The sequence below is a fragment of the Bos grunniens genome, chromosome 11, assembly GCF_055505025.1.
Source record: "Bos grunniens cultivar Pamir isolate PY7600 chromosome 11, Bosgru_T2T1.0, whole genome shotgun sequence".
NCBI lineage: Eukaryota > Metazoa > Chordata > Mammalia > Artiodactyla > Bovidae > Bos > Bos grunniens.
Window position 1 is genome coordinate 24908932 of NC_141175.1, and position 20213 is coordinate 24929144.

At 39.0% G+C, this 20213-nt stretch overlaps 1 protein-coding gene across 5 annotated transcripts in view; it reads right to left on the bottom strand.

Moving 5' to 3' along the window:
• NBAS (NBAS subunit of NRZ tethering complex) overlaps positions 1 to 20213 on the bottom strand; it is a 329576-nt gene that overhangs the window by 225062 nt on the left and 84301 nt on the right. For all 5 annotated transcript variants that reach the window (XR_015135793.1, XM_086323557.1, XM_086323555.1 and 2 more), the window contains exons 14-21: positions 16488 to 16681; positions 14976 to 15230; positions 14130 to 14255; positions 11117 to 11268; positions 10033 to 10173; positions 9698 to 9776; positions 6261 to 6365; positions 5751 to 5887 (exon numbers count right to left, since the gene is read on the bottom strand). Coding sequence is in view for 4 of the 5 variants with exons in the window: in XM_086323557.1 (XP_086179683.1) it covers positions 5751 to 5887; positions 6261 to 6365; positions 9698 to 9776; positions 10033 to 10173; positions 11117 to 11268; positions 14130 to 14255; positions 14976 to 15230; positions 16488 to 16681 (1189 nt within the window). In the remaining variant the exon portion in view is untranslated. The remainder of the gene's footprint in view (positions 1 to 5750; positions 5888 to 6260; positions 6366 to 9697; positions 9777 to 10032; positions 10174 to 11116; positions 11269 to 14129; positions 14256 to 14975; positions 15231 to 16487; positions 16682 to 20213) is intronic.

Below are 20213 nucleotides of genomic sequence, written 5' to 3' on the forward strand. Positions count from 1 at the left end.
GGTTTGCCACTTATATTATAAAATACTTTGAATATTGCAATATCCCAATATATGCTAAATATAATTCAATCTTTCCTTACTGATTCTGGAGACAATCCAGGAATATAAATATTGGTATCAATATTCACTGTCTAATAAATACATGTGTCAAAGAACATCATGAGTGACAGGTACTAAATGACAGTTTATTTCCATATATTCCGAGAAAGTAAATGAAGTCTTAAATGCTATGTGGTATCCTAGATCAGATACTGCAACAGAAAAATGATATTTTGAGAAAATCTCGTTAAATCCAAATAAATATGTAGTTTAGTTTCTTAACTATTATTATCATATGGTCTGTTTCATTATGTTTTCAAAACACAAACCACTTTCCAATAACACTGCAACTGCTCCAACACCCACTTCCACAGCTGCCTTTTTCAGGTCTTTGTCCAGTGCCATATTTTAGTATTTATGTGTTTCATAATCATTTAATACACGTAAAACTATAGCACAATTTTTATTACATTCCTAATTTTATTCCATGAACCCCACTCTCCCCTTAAGCTCTGTGGTTCTCATGGCACTTTTTGCATGGTGCAGTGATTTTTAGGAATGCGTATGTTACGTTATATGCAGGATTATTCCAGCAATAATCTCATAGTTTTGAAAAATGTGCTATGATTATGTAAAAAGGAAGAGGAAGCAGGTAAAGGGTATATGGGAACTTACTGTATTATTTTTGCAACTTTTCTGTAACTATAAAAATATTCCAATAAAAAGTTTAAAATAATTATTTATGACATATATAAGGCCAAGGCCTTAGCATGGGAGACTGCATTAAGCAGACTTAAGTCTGCTTAAGTTCTTAAGCTTTAAATAGCAATTACTTGGTGCCAAGCACTGTTCCCACTGTTTTATATACATTAACTCAGACATTCTTACATTAACTCAGACATTCTTACAATGCTATGAAGTGCTATAGTCATCCCCATTTTACAGGTATGAAGGCTGAGGTGCAGTTAGGAAATGTGTCCAAGATCAGAAATCTAAGCAACTTGGCTCCAGCTAGACTCAATACTCTTATCCGTCTGCCTTACTATTTCAACAGGTAACTGTTTTAAACACAACCTTTTAAACTAGAGTGCTCTCATCATTCTGGAAAGATTCTACAATAAAACAAGAGGCATAAATAAAAAACCTAAATAGACTTTCTAAAACAGGCTATAAGCATCAAAAATACTCAAAGTCAAAATGTAGTTCTCTTCCACCAAAAAAAATAAATAAATAAAACCTATTACCATAAATTGTGAAAGCTAACAAAGATGGTAAGAAATGTCGCCTTTGTCTTTAAAACTAAAACAGTCCAATAGAATATAAAATGTAAATGTCTTACAGCACAGACAAACCAAGGATCAGTAGGTAACAAATGGATTTATCACCTATGACAGAAAACGTAATTTCAAAGTCTTCTACTACTTGGTGACTCTTCACCAATGTCAAATACACATGATGATGCAAGACTGACAATATAAAACACTAAAGTAACACAAACCAAAGAAGTTTCACGGCAGTCATAACTAAAAAATTTGCTTCAATCAAAATTAGTTAATCAAACTTTGGTTAAATGCCAAGGCAAACATTTTGTCAATGGATTTCAAAATAGATTAGGTAAAAGGTCAACTATTTGGCATAATTTACTACTACTTTTTGGGCTTCCCCAGGTGGTGCTAGTGGTAAGGAATCTGCCTGTCAATGCACAAGATACAAGAGACTTGGGTTGATCCCTGGGTTGGGAAGATCCCCTGGAGGAGGGCATGGCAACCCACTCTAGTATTCTTGCCTGGAGAATCCCCATGGACAGAGGAGCCTGGTGGGTTACAGTCCATAGTGTTGGAAACGACTGAAGCAACTTAGCATGCACACGTGCACTACTATTAATCTATATTCTAAATAGCTTGAACCCTAAAATGTAAAACCCACCTGCCCTTCCATTCACATCCATCCATCAAAACAACTTCCTGAGTTACTGCTTTTGATCCCAAGGTGTTCTAACACTGAGGTTACATTAGTGAACAAGACACAAAATCCTTTCCTTACAGATTTTATATTAATTAATTAATTCATTTGTCCATTCATTCAATAAGTATTTACTGAGGGCCTACAACATGCCATGAACGATTCTAAGTTCACGGGCTAAGGAAGGGAAGAAACATACAAAAAACCTTGTGCTACAGGAGGTGACATTTTTGAAGCATAAACATAATCAACAAGTGAATAAGTAAAACACAAACTAAGTTACTGATCAATGCTAGGAAGAAAATAAAGCAGGAAAAAAGGACTTAAATTGAGAGTAAAATCGTAAATAGAAGAGCGAAGGGAGACGAGATAAAAGTAGATAAGACAAATAAATTATATGTTATACAAATAAATGATAAAATATGATTTTATCATATTTATGGGCTTCCCTGGTGGCTCAGAGGATAAAGCATCTGCCTGCAATGCAGAAGACCAGGGTTCGATCCCTGGGTCAGGAAGATCCCCTGGAGAAGGAAATGGCAACCCACTCTGGTATTCTTGCCTGGAAAATCCCATGGATGGAAGAGCCTGGTAGGCTACAGTCCATGGGGTCACAAAGAATCGGACACGACTGACTGACTTCACTATACAAATAAATGATAAAATATGATGTTAGGTGTAAATGCTATGAAGAAAAGAAAACTCGGATAAGGGCAAAGAGTGAGGAGGAGGTAGAGGCAAAGGGAAAGAGGGGTTGAGAAAGGTGTTTTGAAGAGGGAGTCTTTGAGTACAAAATACAGAAGGAAGTAAGAGGCTGAGTCATATGGAGACCCAGGAGAAGGGCACCCCACACAGGGGAACAATGACCTTGAAAAACCCTGAGGAGGGAGCAGGCCTCACAAGTTCAGGAGACAGTCAGTGCACCAGAGTGAACCGCCACTCCGTGTTTGGGAGCCATACATTTTGAGCTCAGTGACTGGTTTCCAATCAATTCAATGGATAATTAAAGAGTCATTACTACTTGCAAAATACAAGTTGGGGGGCTCAAGGGAAGATAAAGCAGGATGAAATGCAGGCTCTGCCACTGAGCAATGCGTACGCTAAAAGACAAAGAAGGCATGCACAAAGAAAGTTCTACAGCTGTTCAGGGCAGTAAACAAGAAAGTAGCAAGATCATTTCACAAGCTGGCAAACATTGTTAACTGAGGAGAAAGGAAAAAAGGCTGCAGATTTAGAGTCTTTTCAACTCATCTCCTCCTCAGTTTGAAAGCATGATGCTGTTAGCAGGAACTTCTGTTTGTGCATAAAGCATATGTGATGTAAAGCACATGTGATGATTCCTGCTGAAGACGAACTGTGTTCAGTCATGTCAAAACCCCAACTACAGCCCCAGGCATGTGGAAGGGGCTCAGTCAACATTCCAACAAACAGACACTTAGTGTCCACCTGACCCAATGCTTCCAAGTGATTTGAAAAGGTATTGAATACCAAATCCTCAAAGAATGTATTTCCTAAAAGGGAAATAAGTCTCAAGTTGCATTTTATGAATCTACATGTCCATTAGCTCAGTTGGTAAAGAATCTGCCTGCAATGCAGGAGACCAGAGTTCGATCCCTGGGTTAGGAAGATCCCCTGGAGAAGGAAATGGCAACCCATTCCAGTATTCTTGCCTGGAGAATCCCAAGGACAGAGGAGCCTAGCAGGCTACAGTCCATGGGGTTGCAAGAGTCAGGCACAACTTAGCGACTAAACCACCACCACCACGTGTCCATTAGAGTAAAACTTGAACTAGGATTAAAGACTGCAAGCTTCAGCTATGGGCTAAAACAGCAATTGAATCTTTAAGGCATTGGGAGTCTTGGTGAAACTTGCAACCCCTTCAGGACATCCTTTAATCTTTTCTGTAAATGGAGCAAACAACTTTAGAGAACCCACTAGACAAACACCTAGACCCTGGAAATTGAAAACTCAGGAAAACACGGCCTCTGCCTTAGAGTGAGTTTAAGGCTGGATGTTTATTAAAGAAGAGAACAGGGGGCAGAAAAGCAGTAATAATGATGACTGGTTATAATACAACATAAAAAGTGCTATAAGAATGGACAAAAGCATTATGAGAATATACAGAAAGGACTAATTAATGAAACCTCACAGAAGCTATACCTCAAACATAACTGTAATTTTGCTTTGCAGTTATATAAAATTATAAGGAGACAGAAACATTACTATTAAAACCTATTGTTCTTCCTCCTTCTAACTATAGCAAAAATATACTCAAGGTGAAAAGACTTGACAAACAGATTAACAACAACAACAAAATCTTTATTTTCTCATTATGTTTAAAATGAATATAATTTAAGGACTCAAGAAATCAGTCTTTTCAAAGTTTGTCTAAGCAACACATCCCACAAGAAAGATTCAAAATAATATCTAATTATTCTCTGCTGCAATGATATACCTGAGCTATTATTACAATTTAAATCAGTTATGGCAGGAACTATAGGCATTCAAAAACAATACATAACACTGGGCACAGAGAAGGCAATGGCACCCCACTCCAGTACTCTTGCCTGGAAAATCCCATGGATGGAGGAGCCTGGTGGGCTGCAGTCCATGGGGTCGCTACTGAATTGGACACGACTGAGAGACTTCACTTTCACTTTTCACTTTCATGCATTGGAGAAGGAAATGGCAACCCACTCCAGTGTTCTTGCCTGGAGAATCCCAGGGACGGGGGAGCCTGGTGGGCTGCCGTCTATGGGGTTGCACAGAGTTGGACAACTGAAGCGACTTAGCAGCAGCAGCAGCAACACTGGGCATTGTAAAACTATTCTGCAATCCAATTCTGAAATTTTAGTTTAAAATCAAATGTTTATCTAAACACTCATCAGAAGACAATGCCAAAAAATGCATTCAAATCTAAGAAGAAATTACCTTTTGAAAAAACTTTTAAGATAATGACCCATTCTCTATACTAACAATTTACAGTAGAAAAATGTCATTACCATTCAGATTAGATCTATTTTGCAAATAGGCAAAAAATAATTATATTCTGAAATATTTATAAATACATATTTATAAAATGCATTTATTTATCACCATTCAGATCTAAAAGAAATTGTTTGAAAATAAATAGTACATCCCAAGGTTTTCCTTTCTGTTCACTTTTATCATAATACAGAATTACATTTTTAGTACTAATAGAAACACACAATAGGGAGTTTATAACTTCTATTTTTTAGAGCTTACTGACCTAACTCTAACATAGATTCAAATCCTGGCTGCACTTAAGCAGGACCACCAGAACATTCCTGGGTCCCCTGGAGTCCATGGGGTCGCTACTAAATTGGACACGACTGAGCGACTTCACTTTCACTTTTCACTGGACCTACTAAATGTTGTCAGAACTACATTTCAACTTCTAAAAGATAAAACTAATTTAAACAGATACTGTTATCCTAAAAACTACTCTCAACCATAAAACAGTACATACTGAGTATACAGCAATAAAACTATGAGTCTTCCTCTCTTTTTTTTCAGTAGCAGGAGACTTTCAAGGAGAAAAAAAGAAAGTAAAGTTCATGTTCCTTAAGTTAAAGTGGTCTTGTTAAGCTGACACATTTGAATCACTTTAAAATAATTTAGAAATAATTTTATAATCAGAAAAAAGTTTAAGTAGATTATAATTTTTTTTAATATTTAGCATAAAACAAAAATTCTCATTTAAAAAATAAAGTGAACAGAGTGCATACCAAGCTTCAGGCAGCAAAGCAGAATACTGGTGTGGTGATGTGGTCTCTGGGAAGTTGGAAAGAATCGCCAGGCGGTGAGGAAGCAGGTCAGACCCATGGTAAGTGAACAGAATTTCCAGGGCCTGCACATTACTCTCCTGTACAGAAGGCAAGGGTACACTTCTAAATTGAACCTTAGAAATAAATAAGTGACCTTGTATGACAACATCAAAACCTTACAATTAGCTTTTTTTAATGCAGTTCTGATATGAAGTGGTTTGAAATATTCCTTATATTTTTCAGGTCTGTATCACATTTCTCAATCTAGTGCTCTAAAAATTATTTTTTAAAGTCTTGAATGATGAAAAAAATATTTTTAACATGACTCTATTTTCTCTACATTTATTACTATTACAATTTTTTAAAAAGGAAATGTAATGATATATGCACACATAGTAACATTAACAGCATGGCTCAAAGACTTGAAAGTGTTAATAACTATAATTGTTTCAGTCACAAACAAGAAATTACCCGAGCATAAGTTCTTGCTGAGAGAACAATATTCTGACTTCTGAACTTCTTAAAGAATTCAGCATCGTATCTCTGTCCAGATGCATGAGGTACTCCAAGGATTTCCTGAGGGGAAGCCATGATTTTATGAAAAGGCTTTTAAACGTGGGTGACAAGACTATGCTAAAAACCGTTACAGCTCTGCTTACCTAAATAAATACGGTCTAAATTAAACTCTCAACTGTTAACTAAAGTACTACATCTGCACTCTTGCCTTTATTTGGAAAATGGCTGTATTTATAAATGCTGTTCATTTTTTTTTAATCCAGAAGTAAATGAAATAGGCTATGAAATTAATTATAGGAGGACAACCCAAATTCACCACCTGGTAAAAACAAGGAAGCAAGAGTTACACACGGATGTGTACCATGAGCACCTGCCACATCTGTGTGCAACTCTGGACTAACTCTACTACTGCTGGAGTGATCCATGTGAATTGCAGATGAAACGACTCATTCTTTAATCAGATAGTTATTAGGTGTCAATTATGTGCTAGGGGCACTGTGACAGACAGTGCTGATACCGTGAACCATACACCCTCCCTGCTCTCCTAGGAGCTCTAAAATCGAGTCGGGAAGACAAACGGCAATAGGAACAGGTAATGCCCAACACATAGGAAGGGTGTCAACACACAGGAAGGCCTCCCTGTGGGCAGCGAAGCTGAAACACTGAGGACAGAGAGGAGCCAGCCACGGCGGCGGCAACGTAGGTCTCCCCACCGCAGCAGATGACTTCAGGCTCATGTCTCTCGTGTTAATGCTAAACCCCAGATGACTGCCTTCAGTGCAGGAGACCCAGGTTCAGTCCCTGGGTCGGGAAGATCCCCTGGAGAAGGCAATGGCAATCCACTCCAGTATTCTTGCCTGGAGAATTCCATGGACAGAGGAGCCTGGTGGACTACAGTCCACGGGGTCAAAAAGAGTCGGGACACAACTGAGCGACTAACACTTTCTTTCATTTTCACTTTTCCAGATACCTAGCATGCTGCCTTTCACAGAGTAAATAACCAATAATATTTGTTAACTGCATTAACCTAGTGAGATAGGAAAAGAAGGAAGAAAAAGGATGTTCACAGGAGGCTCTTGCTTCCTACTGATTTAGACAAAATACTTACCTTCTTAAAGCCTCACATCCATAAAATTGAGAGGATACATCACCTTCCTCAAAGGGTTGTCAAGAAATAACCTGAATTAAGTACATAAGACACTGGCTAACAAACAGAAGTCCTCAACAAATCTGTTCATATTTTTAAGGTATTCCCATACCTACTGGTTTCCTCAACAAATCTTTCTTCCTAATCTCCTCAACAAGCCAGGTCTTGTACGGAGCATTGCGGGATACTGCAGCAAGTAAGACAAGGCCACTACCCTTATGGAGCATCCATGCTCGCGTCTCCTACCTGGTAGTCCTATAGCCCCCTAAGCCACCCTTCCTTTTTTTAAGGACTAGTTGAATACCACTTTCTACATAAGAATATTCTCGGACATCCCCAGGGAAAATTTAATGTTTTTCTCCATTATGCTCCATCAATTCTTCATAGCTTCATTATCATCACTTACTGCCCATATAATGAGGACTCCACAAGGATTATCCCTTGTTCATCTCTCTATGTCCAGCACTGGCATGACATCTGGTGTAAAATAGGCACTCTTGTAAAATTTAAATGAATCCATTTTAATCTCATTTATCACAGTAATAAAATAAGCCACGCCTTGCGATTAAAATGCAACACCTACCTCTACCATGATCTAGCTGGTTAGCTGTTACATTAGAATATCTTCATTTCTAAGTTTTAATGGCCAAATTCATCAACTTCACCTACTTTTAAAAAGCTCAGCTTAATTCTCTTTTTGTGGGCTCAACAAATACTTTAAATGTCACTATTACCATGTAATAATAAATGTACTTACTACTGTCAAATAGGAAATAGTGATTCAATAACTAAAGAATAAAAACAGAAAATTAACTGGATAATGAAACTCTGAACATTTTATGGAACTTTTTAAAGATCTCATCAGTGAAACTAAAACTAAGTATAAAAAATAATAAACTATAGCTGTACCAGCATCAGCAATTTTATATATTACCTCTAAATATCATAGAACTCAGAATAATAAAGGAATATGCTTTAAAATAATATGACCAGCCAACAGTCAAGCTAGTTGTACTACAGATAAAACTATTAGAAATGTTTTGTAACTTGTTTGTATGAAATGATATATAAATGATATAAAATTACCATGCTTTCTAAAAGACATAGAAATAGTTCTCTTGTCACTAGTATTTTGTTTGAAAATATTTGTTCTATTTACTGATGGAGAATCAAGTGCTTTTCTTTGCCTACAGGCATCAGGAGTACTAAGTATCTCCACTGTTCTGGGGCCATGTATCACATTACTACACATGGCATGTACTGCGATCCTATTATGTGCCCGTACCAAGAGTCAAGGTATGCCCCTAAAAGGGAGGTTCAGACAGACGAAGGAAGCAACCTGCAAACGCAGTCAAACTTCAGAGGTGAGAAAGTGTAAATGAAAGTATTAACTGTGAAACCCTGTCGACTCTCTTTCGACCCGTGTGGACTATAACCTGCCAAGCCCCTCTGTCCATGGAATTCTCCAAGTAAGAATACTGGAGCAAGCAGCCACTCCCTTCTCCAGGAGATCTTTCTAACCCAGGGATCGAACTTGGGTCTCCTGCACTGAAGGTCAACTCTTTACCATCTGAGTCACCAGGGAAGCCCTTCAAAAGGTGAGAAATTTATACTAAATCCTGGGTAACGTGAACTATGAGGGTCACATGAAAAGCAATCTAAACTATGTATATTTTGTGAAATGCTTCTCACACCTCTAACAAATCTGACAGGACAGGGCACTACTGAAATGTCCAACATGGGACATTTGTGTTTGCTGCCCTGAAGAAACAATTTTGAAGTTTGCTCTAAGTTCAAGTGTCTAATTTTGGCCATCATTAGGATCGAAGTTTAGCCAACTAAATTCAAGACATTAATAAATCATTAAAATAAAGCAGGTCATAATATTCATATTAGGATTATTAAACCCCAGTGGATACTGAATTTGCTACTATAGACAGCTATCTACCATAACCAAAAGTTTAAATGTAAAATAAAAATAAATGAAAAGGATTGTAAATCTAGGAAACACAAATGCTGAAATAACACACACATTTCTACTCCCTAGACTAACAAAGCAACTTCTGGCCTCTCACAAATCCCTAATTTTTAGCAAAAATGATATACAAGAGAATGTGCTTCTGTGCAAATTTTTCCCACATAAATAGTTCTAAAGACCAGGAATATCCCACAGGATAGGCAGCCACAGCATGTGTAATGACAGATGGAATGAACATAATTGCTTTGATTAAAACCACTCCTTTACCTCATATGTTGCAAGCCGATCTAAGTAGGTTAATAATTTCAGTCTACAACGGCAAAGTTCCTTTTGTTCCAGCGTTAACCTGTTTTGAAAAACTGTATTAGGTCACTTATATTTACCTGGAAGCACATTTCTCTATGATCTAAAATAGAATAAAAATGATCAATATTCCATTAAGCCCCAAACTCATGGGACAACACACAAAAGTACAAGGGCACAATACTAAATGCATTTGACTTGAGCTGCAGAAATAATGCAGAGCAGTTATCACTAGTAAGGAACACACTCAGATCACTGTTTTAAAGAAATTACCAAATGAACAGTAATATATCATTTACTTTGAAAAGTTCACTAATTTAAGTAGTTCTCGTCTCTTTTTGAGCTCCTTCTCCTTTTTCTTCTCGGCAGGTTCTTCTTCAGGTGGGGAAAGCTCCTCATAGGAGATATTGTCAATGTCCATCTCACCAGGGAGTGTAAATCTGTGAGGAAAAAAAGAAAACTCAAATTTCTTTGGAGTGTGTTTTCTTTATATATATATATATATATTTCATATAGTGAAGAAGTACTTTTCCCTACTTTGATTTTATTAAGTTGGTTTCTGCAGAAACAGAAATAACCAACCGTTTAAAAGAAAGATTTGGCTATACGTTATAACCAAAGTGATTCTCTCATTTATATCCATGAGGTGGGCAAGAAGTCATCTGTAATCATCACATGTAGAAACTCTAAATACCAAGAAAATGAAAGCTGCTTAGGAAAACATGGGAGGTTACATTATTGCAATGTGAAACAGCCTATGAAGAAAATGTTGCCCAGAATTTATAATGTGAATCACTTCTATTTAAGGTCTTAAAATGGTAATGAAGGCTGGTTTCATTTAAATTACTTATCAAACACACCATCACATTTATATACCATGGATATAATCTTCCAAATGCCTGATGAACAGCAGCCCCTGTCAAATAACTTGATTATTGTTATTAACCGACATTTGTATGGTGCTTAAAAGTTTATGAGGTGGTTTCACAAGATAAATAATTTAATTAAGATAATGCTCTGAGGAAGGATACAACGATACAGATAAAGAAAGTGAATGAAACTCAGGATTGCCTACGGTGGTTCATTTGACCAGTAAGCAAGCCCAGGTATGCATCACCTTAAATCCACAGCTTAGACACTGCCAGTATTCAATAAATGTATGTAGAATTTGCTCTTTTCTCAGCATCAAGCTATCATATGTAAACATATTTCACTCAGAAGAAAGAAAACTGTGACCTCAGATTAAAAAAAGCATTAGTCAAATCAACTGCTCCATTGCACAGTAACCTAAATAAAGAAAAGTTGACCCTTTCCAATGTCTCAGTTTTAAAAGTTTTTACAAAGTCACCTTCACTTTTGAATCCAAATCTTTCTGTAACCAACCTGCCATCATCTGCTCCTTTCCCTATGGCTAAAAGGGCCTCCAGGTCTGTGCCTTTTAATCCATATTGAAGCAGTTCCTTGGCGGCATCCACATTTTCAGGAACTCTTTCCAAACACTCGTGAAGAACCCAGGATCGTTTCTTTATTTTACTCTGGACACAGAGAAAATAAAAAGCAGAGGCATTAAAAAACCCATGACATCTGACAGCACCTGAGAACTGCCTTCCAGAATCACAGCTAGCTACCTAAGAACTTGGCCACAGGCAGCTGCTGGAGCACCTCACCATTAAAAAGCTTTTTTCCTAATGGTGATTAAAACTGAATATAGGGAATATGATTCCACCTGCTTTCCTTCTTCTAATGAAACACACTGAAACACAAAACTCAGATGACTTTTTTTTGGAAACATAGATCTTCCAAATTTTTTAGTTGTTCTTTAGTTTGCATTTGGGCTGTATGAAAGAACAGAAAATAAAAAAGTAAGACAAGATTTATCCTACTGTGACAAACATGTTTAACCTTGAAACAAAACTAATGTTTTGTTTAGTACCTCAAAGTTCTGTATTTACTTGGCCATGAGCTGTACCCCAAAGCACAGACGATGATTCAATCATGAAGAATCACGCCATGCTGTTCTCTGGGAAGACCAAGGGCCATTCTTCCCTCCCAACAGCTTTCTCTGACTCCATTTGAAATCCCTGACTTGCTCTCTTCCTTGAGTCTCTGTGGATACAAATTTAGAGTAAAATCTGGCTCATACCCTTTATGTTCCTTTACACATTCTCTCGTATCAATTCTTTCCTCAGGAGTCTCTGATTTCACATCTCCTTCTCCACGTCTGTGGCCTCCATACCAGTCCATGTCATCAACACATAACACCCTGGAAAGGTTTCCCACTTGAGCCCAAATCAGTATCTACCTAATCATAGGCCCCAGTGTCCACTATCACAGAATATCACATCCAACAGACTGGTTTACTTACAGACCCCATTTATTCACCCAAGAGATATTTGCTGAGTACCGTCTGTGTGCCATGAAAATACAGCAATGCATAAGACAGATTAGTCACCAGCCTTCTGAGTCAAGCTCATTTTCCCTTAATTTGCTCATACCACTGGTCCCATTAACAATGCCTTCATCTCTTCTAACTCTACTTTGAATCCTTTCCAATCCCTGCCCCAAACATCTTCCTATATAAAGACTTCCATAGCAGAGTCTAACATTATTGCTACCTTCACTGGGTTCCCATAGCATTTGTCTGCAATCACTTGTATGGTCAAAGTACGTTAGGCATGAAGCTTGTCTTCTCAGTAAGATTAAAAGCTCCCTAAAAGCAAGGCCATATTTATGCCACTCCAGTACCCCTTCACCATCTCTGGCATAGAGCTTCTACTCTGTACTTCCTATCTATTTTGCTGAATTAAGCATTTCCCCCAATTAAAAAAAAAAAGTACATGATTTATCTCTTCAACATCTGTCAACTCCATCAGAGACCAAAACTGCCTTTTACTGTGTTACAGGAAAGGCCATTAAGTGAATATACATGAACTCATGAGCTCACTGTCCTGAGTCACAAAAGAAGGAAGAAAGATAAAATAGGTTAGGTGTTCTGATATTCTAAAGAAAACACAAGCAACTTTGTCTTCTCCCTTTATTTCAATATCCTTCATGCTCTCTTATCTCTAATATCATATTTGTATTAACAGTTTATCTTTCTGTTTGGTTTAAAGCATCAATGTCTTACATACAACTTTTTCAGATTGTTTTTTTTAATTACTCAGGTACATAAATTTAGGGAAAACAATTACCACGAAAATTTCCCAACATTTCTTAGAATATTTCTAAATGTAAACATATTTTCCTTCCTAAATGAGAAGTCCTAAAAATAGGAATGCGTTCAACTACTTCTTACAAACGGACCAAGGATCCAAATTAACAAGCTGCATAGGAACTGTAACTGTGGTAACGTGGTAGTAAGGAGGATACAGTTGTAGAATTTAAGCAAAAAGAATTTAAGCAAAAAGCTGCCTCTCAGCTTCAAAAGCATTCTTCAAAGCTAGCTAAGAGACAGAAACAGCATCTCCCATTTGGGGCCGACATGATACTAAGCTTTGTCAACAGAGGGTGCTGCAGGGGGCGGGCCCTGCAGAGGAAGAACCTCTCCTGTGTCTGGGTAGCCAGCACTGCCAGCAGGGACCATCTTGCGATGCTTTCTGCCAGCTTCCTCTTTCAGAGGACAACTTCCCACTTAGCATCGACTGCACTCCCATGGACAGACTCCTCCCCAGTGAACCTCCCAGACACCTGAATGGGAAGCTTCCTAAACTAGGCTTGCCTGTACTCCAGGGGGAATTTTTTTCTGTTCCATCCTGGCCATGGTTCCTTATCTACCAGTCTTCTTGCTAGTGGGGGCGTTTCCTACTTACCAGCCTCCAGCTGATCACCACCTCCCCTCTGAGTTTTCTACCTCCTTGGAAACATTCCCTTCAGCCCCAGGTTATTCCTTAGAGTTATCTTTGCCCTCATATACTTAATGTCTCGTTACCAGAAAATAATTCTCTGTATTAAAACTGTCTCTCTTCAAATTCCTGTGTGGTTCCTGACTCTTGACAGGACCCTGACTCATGGCAGTGAACTGAGGTGACTGAGGTAGATGAAGGGAAAGAGTTAGGCCAAGACCAGGTACTTGGCTGGTTTATCACGGAATATTCATACACAGGTCTTTGGTACCAACAATCCAGCTGCAGAGCCAACAGAACCTGGAAACAAGGTAATTTTTCCAGGTTGAATAAAACGCTTCACAAAGAAAAGTCATCAGTGAAAAGTACTCCAATATGAAGCCCTACAGCCATGAGATAGTCCTGTAAGTACGAACCTTACCTTCTTCAGGGGATCTTCCCAACCCAGAGATTGAACCCAGTTCTCCTGCATTGCAGGCAGATTCCTTACCATCTAAGCCACCAGGGGAAGAGCTATGACTCTCACTACATGTTATCAAACTATGTAAACATACCAAGTAATTCTGAATTGAAGCAATGTTGACCGCTGACTTCCTCCACTGCCTCTGGTACACCAGGTCAGTGTCCAGGCCGTAGGTCTGAGCCAGGGACAAGGCTTCCTCATACTCTTCACTTTCGATCTTTGGACAAGGAAATGGAACAGGAATGTGATGTTACTGAGCTGTCGCAGTGTCACGATGATGGCAGAATGAATGGCAATAGTGGAGGTCACGCACTCTTAACCACCCCCACGTGCCCTGTTGTGGCACCGGAAGCTCACAAACATGATGAGGGCCAGAGAGATCAACATCTATTTAAGCACTTTACCAGAAAAATGAGAAACAGAGGTAAAGTGCCCGTGCTTACAGAGTAAAACAGCAAAGCCAGCACAAACAGGGCGACAGCCAGAGTCCTTTGCCAGGACTCCTCTCCTGACACTGCAGCACAGACACATGCAGTACTCAGTGCTGATCGAATCTGATTCCCAGGCAAACCCCCGACTAGAAATCCAGCCTGCAAGTTCTTCCCTCCCCAGCTGCAGTCTGAGCAGACAGCTGTCCTCGGCACAGAGGAGGTGAGAGCCAAAGGCCACAAGAAGTGGAGTGAAAACCTGGGCAGAGCCACCAAGGGGACAATGGTCCAGGTGAGCTCACCTCCCATCCACCGCTTTTGTGTGACCGCTCAGGCACAAGTAGTCACAAAGAGCAGCAGCATTTTCAGAAGCTTTATCATACTCATGTTTGCAACATACTGATACAACAATCCCTCTTTCAATTTCTTCCTTTATTAAAAAAATAGTGTTTTTCTCAACAGAATCGTAACTGAATCTGTGACCATGCACAGTAACAGGACACCCTCACCTTCCTCTGGTAGAGCTCCTCTGGGGTCGTGGACCGCAGGCTCACCAGGCGGTAGTTTTTAGTAATGGTTCGCGGGCGTTTCCGGGGCGGTGCGAACCGTTCCATCTCGGTCACTAAGTACAGGCCCTGTTTTATATAGCCAAAGTAGCGAGTCTTGGCAGAGATTTCCTGATCAGAATCCGAATCCTCTTCTTCGTCATCTTCTCCCGCCCTCGTCTCCAAACGAGATCGTTTGGGGGCAAGTTTAATCTCGCACTGAATTGAAAAAGATGTTAAATGAACAGTGAGGAACTAAAGACAAGATTTTAGAACTAATAGAAAAAGCATTTTAATTCTACTCTGGTTTGATGCATTACATCAGTGGTGTGATTAAGACTAAGCATGGAATTCAAAGGAACCCAACAACAAACTCTATATACATCAACAACTCCAGAAATATGTGCACAAGTCACTGGTTCCAAATCTCTAAAACTAAAGCTTGCTTTAATAACAGGTTATTAATATGGTCTGGTACAATGTATGCTTGGTAATTATTTTAGGGAAATAAAGGAGAATGTTAATTTCTTTCTTTTGATATTTTTGTACCTGCTGTGAAAAGATGATGTGTTTCAATCCATTTAGCAAATGAACATGAAGGTATTTATTTGCTCTACCAAGAATAGCTACCCTTCTGCCCAACTTTTAAACAATATCTGAAGCTGCACAAAGTTTTGAGTCTGAAGGCTGCCTGCTAAAGATAACCTTCATTCCAAACTTAACAGAGTTGACTTGGATTTTAAAACATGATTTTCTTTAAAGAACATCTTGAGAATCAGTACCAAACTTACAGGTAAAAAAAAAAATTGTCAAATTGCATTGAAGTGAAAACTACTGAAGGTCATTAACTTGGAAATAAAATAAGAGTTTTAAATGACCAAAACATAACTTTAAAATACTACACTCATCTCAAATTTTTTTGACATGATAAACAAGTATTTTTTAACAGAAGAACCAAAAGTTTTAAGTTGTCATATTTCACAGAAATAGGCTAAAGACTGTATTTCTTTGGTAGTAATATTATTTATGTTTTTAAATAACTAATCTGGGTGGGGGGGTAGTCTATCATGTCCATTAGGGAAAAGTGCTTTGTAGAAAACAAAATGACTAAAAATGTTTTTCTTTCTTATACAAATGTAATTTTTTAAACTGACTAAACAATAGATTTTTTTATACTGCACTCAAGCTGATTCCAATAACGAACTTTTAGTTTTAAAAGATAAGATTAAATAATGGGATACTCAAAATTAAAAATCAGACATTTAAATTTCTTTTGTAATACACATTAGTAGTGAGTAGGCTTAGTCACTCAGTCACGTCTGACTCTTTGCAATCCCATAGACTGTAGCCCGCCAGGCTTCTCTGTCCATGGGATTCTCCAGGCAAGAATACTAGAGTGGGTTGCCACGCCCTTCTCCAGAGGATCTTCCCAACTACTCTCAAACACACTTGTTGCTTTAAAAAGGAAAGAATTACCTCCAAACTTAAAAACCCCCCATCATGGGTAGCGGTGACTTGAGGCGACGGTTCAAACCATTCACATGATTTTCCCAGTAAATTTTTCAAAGTTTTCACTGATGAAACAGTCAAAGCACCAGAGCAGCGAGCCAAAATCACTGCGCTGTCCACCCACCAATTCACATCTATCAGTGGGTAAAAGGACTCCTTATCTAATGGGGGGAAAAGTAAATGAACAGAAATTCATCAATCAATGCAGGTTACATACAACACACTTAGTCCAATAATCAATTTTTAAAACCTATTTGAGCCCTAAAGGTATGACAAATACTAAGAATAAAATGTAAGTCGTCACTCAGATTTTGACTCAAATTTAAGACTGCTGTTTAGTCTCTTAGTCATGTCCAACCCTTTTGTGACCCCCATGAACTGTAGCCCACCAGGCTCCTCTGTCCATGGGATTTTCTAGGCAAGAATACTGGTGTGGTTACCATTTCCTCCTGCAGGGGAATCTTCCCAAGCCAGGGATCAAACCCATGTCTCCTGCACTGCAGCAGATCTTTACCACTGAGCCACCAGGGAAGTTCAATATAAGATACAAAGTGGTAATTTATTTAACAAAAATCTGAATGCCACCGATATGCCAAAGTCCAAAGTTTTATATTAAGGCCTTTCTGCTCAAAAAATGAAAAACATTCACAGACATATCACCATTTTCAACATACAAAAGATAAATAAAAGATAAACTGATAAATGGCAGGTTTAAGGAAGGACGCCGACCTTCCTCTGGAGCAGGTCTTAAGATCTTCATGTGGGAGGTGCCCTCTCTACACCTGGAGAAAAGGTGCATCCTTATCTCCAAAGACAGAGGAAGGCAGGGAAAAACAGACAGACAAGCTGCTAAGTCTTATCCTGAGCTCAGAACCTATGTCCTGTCAAGGTTTTCCACACCTTCCCACTCTTCATCCAACCTAGTATAACACTGATCAGGTTTAACTTCCTCAGGTCTTCATTTCCTTGTGAAGGCGCCCATGTCCCTAAAACATAGTAAGTAAAAGTGCATGCTTTTTTCCTTATTAATCGGTTCTTTGTTACTCCAATTTACTGGGTCTTAGTTGATTTCAGAATCTAGTAGGGTAGAAGGAAAAAGAATTTTTCTCCCTACATTTGCAACTGGAGCTTCCCAGGTGACACCAGTGGTAAAGAATCTGCCTACCAATGCAAAAGACATAAGAGACGAGTGTTCGATCCCTGGGTCGGGAAGATCCCCTGAAGAAGTGCACAGCAACCCACTCCAGTATTCATGCCTGGAAAATTCCACGGGCAAAGGAGCCTGGTGGGCTATAGTCCATGGGGCCCGCAAAGAGTTGGACACGACTGAGCGACTGAGCACACACACCCACAGCTATTCAGAAAGAGGAAAACACATTCAAGACCAGTAAAGAAATGGGTGGGGTGGGGGGAGATAAAAATGAATTGTGGTTCACCAAACTGAGGCATTCAAAAGGAAATAGTGTGATATTTATTCTGATTTTATTGCCCTTCACATACCTTGCTTGTTCCACTGACAATCTGATGAGGTTTAAAGGTAATACATAAAACAGTAAACCATAAACTTTAAAATATATGTAAACATTGGAGCAAAATGGGTTAGTGGAATTCCCTGGTGGCCCAGTGGTTAGAACCCAGTGCCTTCACTGCCCTGACCTGGGTTTGATCTCTGGCTGGGGAACAAAGATCCCAGAAGTCATGAAGCATGGCCAAGTAAAAAATAAAATAGGAAATGAACTCTATTAGAATAATCCATTATTTTAATTAAAAAATAATGACTATAATAACTCAACATCTTCTTCCTATTTAAGCCTAAAGCAATCTATATAAATAAGGAATTCCAAGAAAACATGAAAATCAATGTTCCTCAGCTTACAGCTTAACATAAAGGGGGATGAAAAAGAGCAAATCATTTAAATATACTGTCAATCTTCTGCTTTGACAAATTGTTTTCTCAAAAATGTTTTTCTAAATGAGTATTTTGGATGATTATTTAACAAAAGTGAATATATGAACAAGACAGATGATATAAATGAATCAATACTTTTAAGCTATTTAAACGTAATTAGAAGCATAATTTAATAAAGATTTTGAAGCCTGGTAACTATGATTCATTTTATAGGAGACACTTAAAAATTCAGAAGTATTGAACTAGGGGAGTTTCACCAGAAAAAAAAAAGAACTGATTAGTCAAACTCTTTATTTTTAAATTTCTGTTTTCAGTTTTCATCTACCAATTAAATAATCACTGCTGCTGCTGCTGCTAAGTCACTTCAGTCGTGTCCGATTCTCTGTGACCCCATAGACAGCAGCCACCAGGCTCCCCCGTCCCTGGGATTCTCCAGGCAAGAACACTGGAGTGGGTTGCCATTTCCTTCTCCAATGCAAGAAAGTGAAAAGTGAAAATGAAGTCACCCAGTCGTGTCCGACTCTTGGCGACCCCATGGATTGCAGCCCACCAGGCTCCTCCGTCCATGAGATTTTCCAGGTAAGAGTACTGGAGTAGGGTGCCACTGCCATCTAATTAACTGTAAATAATGCAGGCTTTATTTATTTATAAAACATTGCTCATTACTAAAAAATAATAATTTAGACATGGGAAATATATGAAAAAAAAAATCCCTCCAATCTCTCATTACTTACTATCTACCACATGCTCAGCCCGGCCTCAGCAATAACTGCTCAGTTTCCCCTTTGAGAAATCCCTTTCTGCGATCTCCTGCACACTTATTTACAAAGGACCACACGTATGACCTGTGAACTTGCCGTCTCTATGCTGGCTTGAGGTAGGAGAGCCATGCTGCCTGACACAGCTGACTTGGCCTTGGGAAAACATGAAATAGTAACACCTGGGCAGCAGGAAGTTGGATCTGTTGCCTTGTCCCCATTCTACAAAATCTTAGTGCTCCCTCCAAAGTGAAGCAGAATTATCTAGAGACTTTTATATGCAGGGTGACAGAATATGCCACCCCAAAATATGCCACTTTGGCGTAAGGATTATTTCGGGCTGGAGGCAAGGAAGAAGCAGCAGATACAAGAAAAGTTCTCTGTCCTCTATTTGCCTAAAAGTAGGACATAAATTTTGGTTTTCCTGATGGTTCAGTGGAAAAGAATCCGCCTGCCAATGCAGGAGACGTGGGTTCAGTTCCTGGGTCTGGAAGATCCGCTGGAGGAGGAAATGGCAACCCACTCCAGTATTCTTGCCTGGAAAATCCCATGGATGGAGGAGTCTGGCTGGATACAGTCCATGGGGTGACAGTTGGACACGACTTCACAACTAAACACCAGCAACAAAGGACATAAATGTACAAAGTTGTTCTCTTTACCCTCTGCCAGGAGGAACAAGAGTTCATGATTGGAGACAAATTTCAACTCTTATGAGGCCAGAGACAGCACCAAAGGAATCTACATCACAAACTAGTGCTTATATCCCATTACTTTCCCCACGTATTTGCCACTCCTAGAAACTCCAGCCTACAGCCACACCACCCTCAACACTCCCGATCTTGTCTGTTCTTGGAAGCTAAACAGGGTCCGGCCTGGTTAGTACATTGGAAGCACTGATGTTGAAGTTGAAACTCCAATACTTCGGCCACCTGATGCGAAGAACAGACTCATCTGAAAAGACCCTGATGCTGGGAAAAATTGAAGGCAGGAGGAGAAGGGGACAACAGAGGATGAGATGGCTGGATG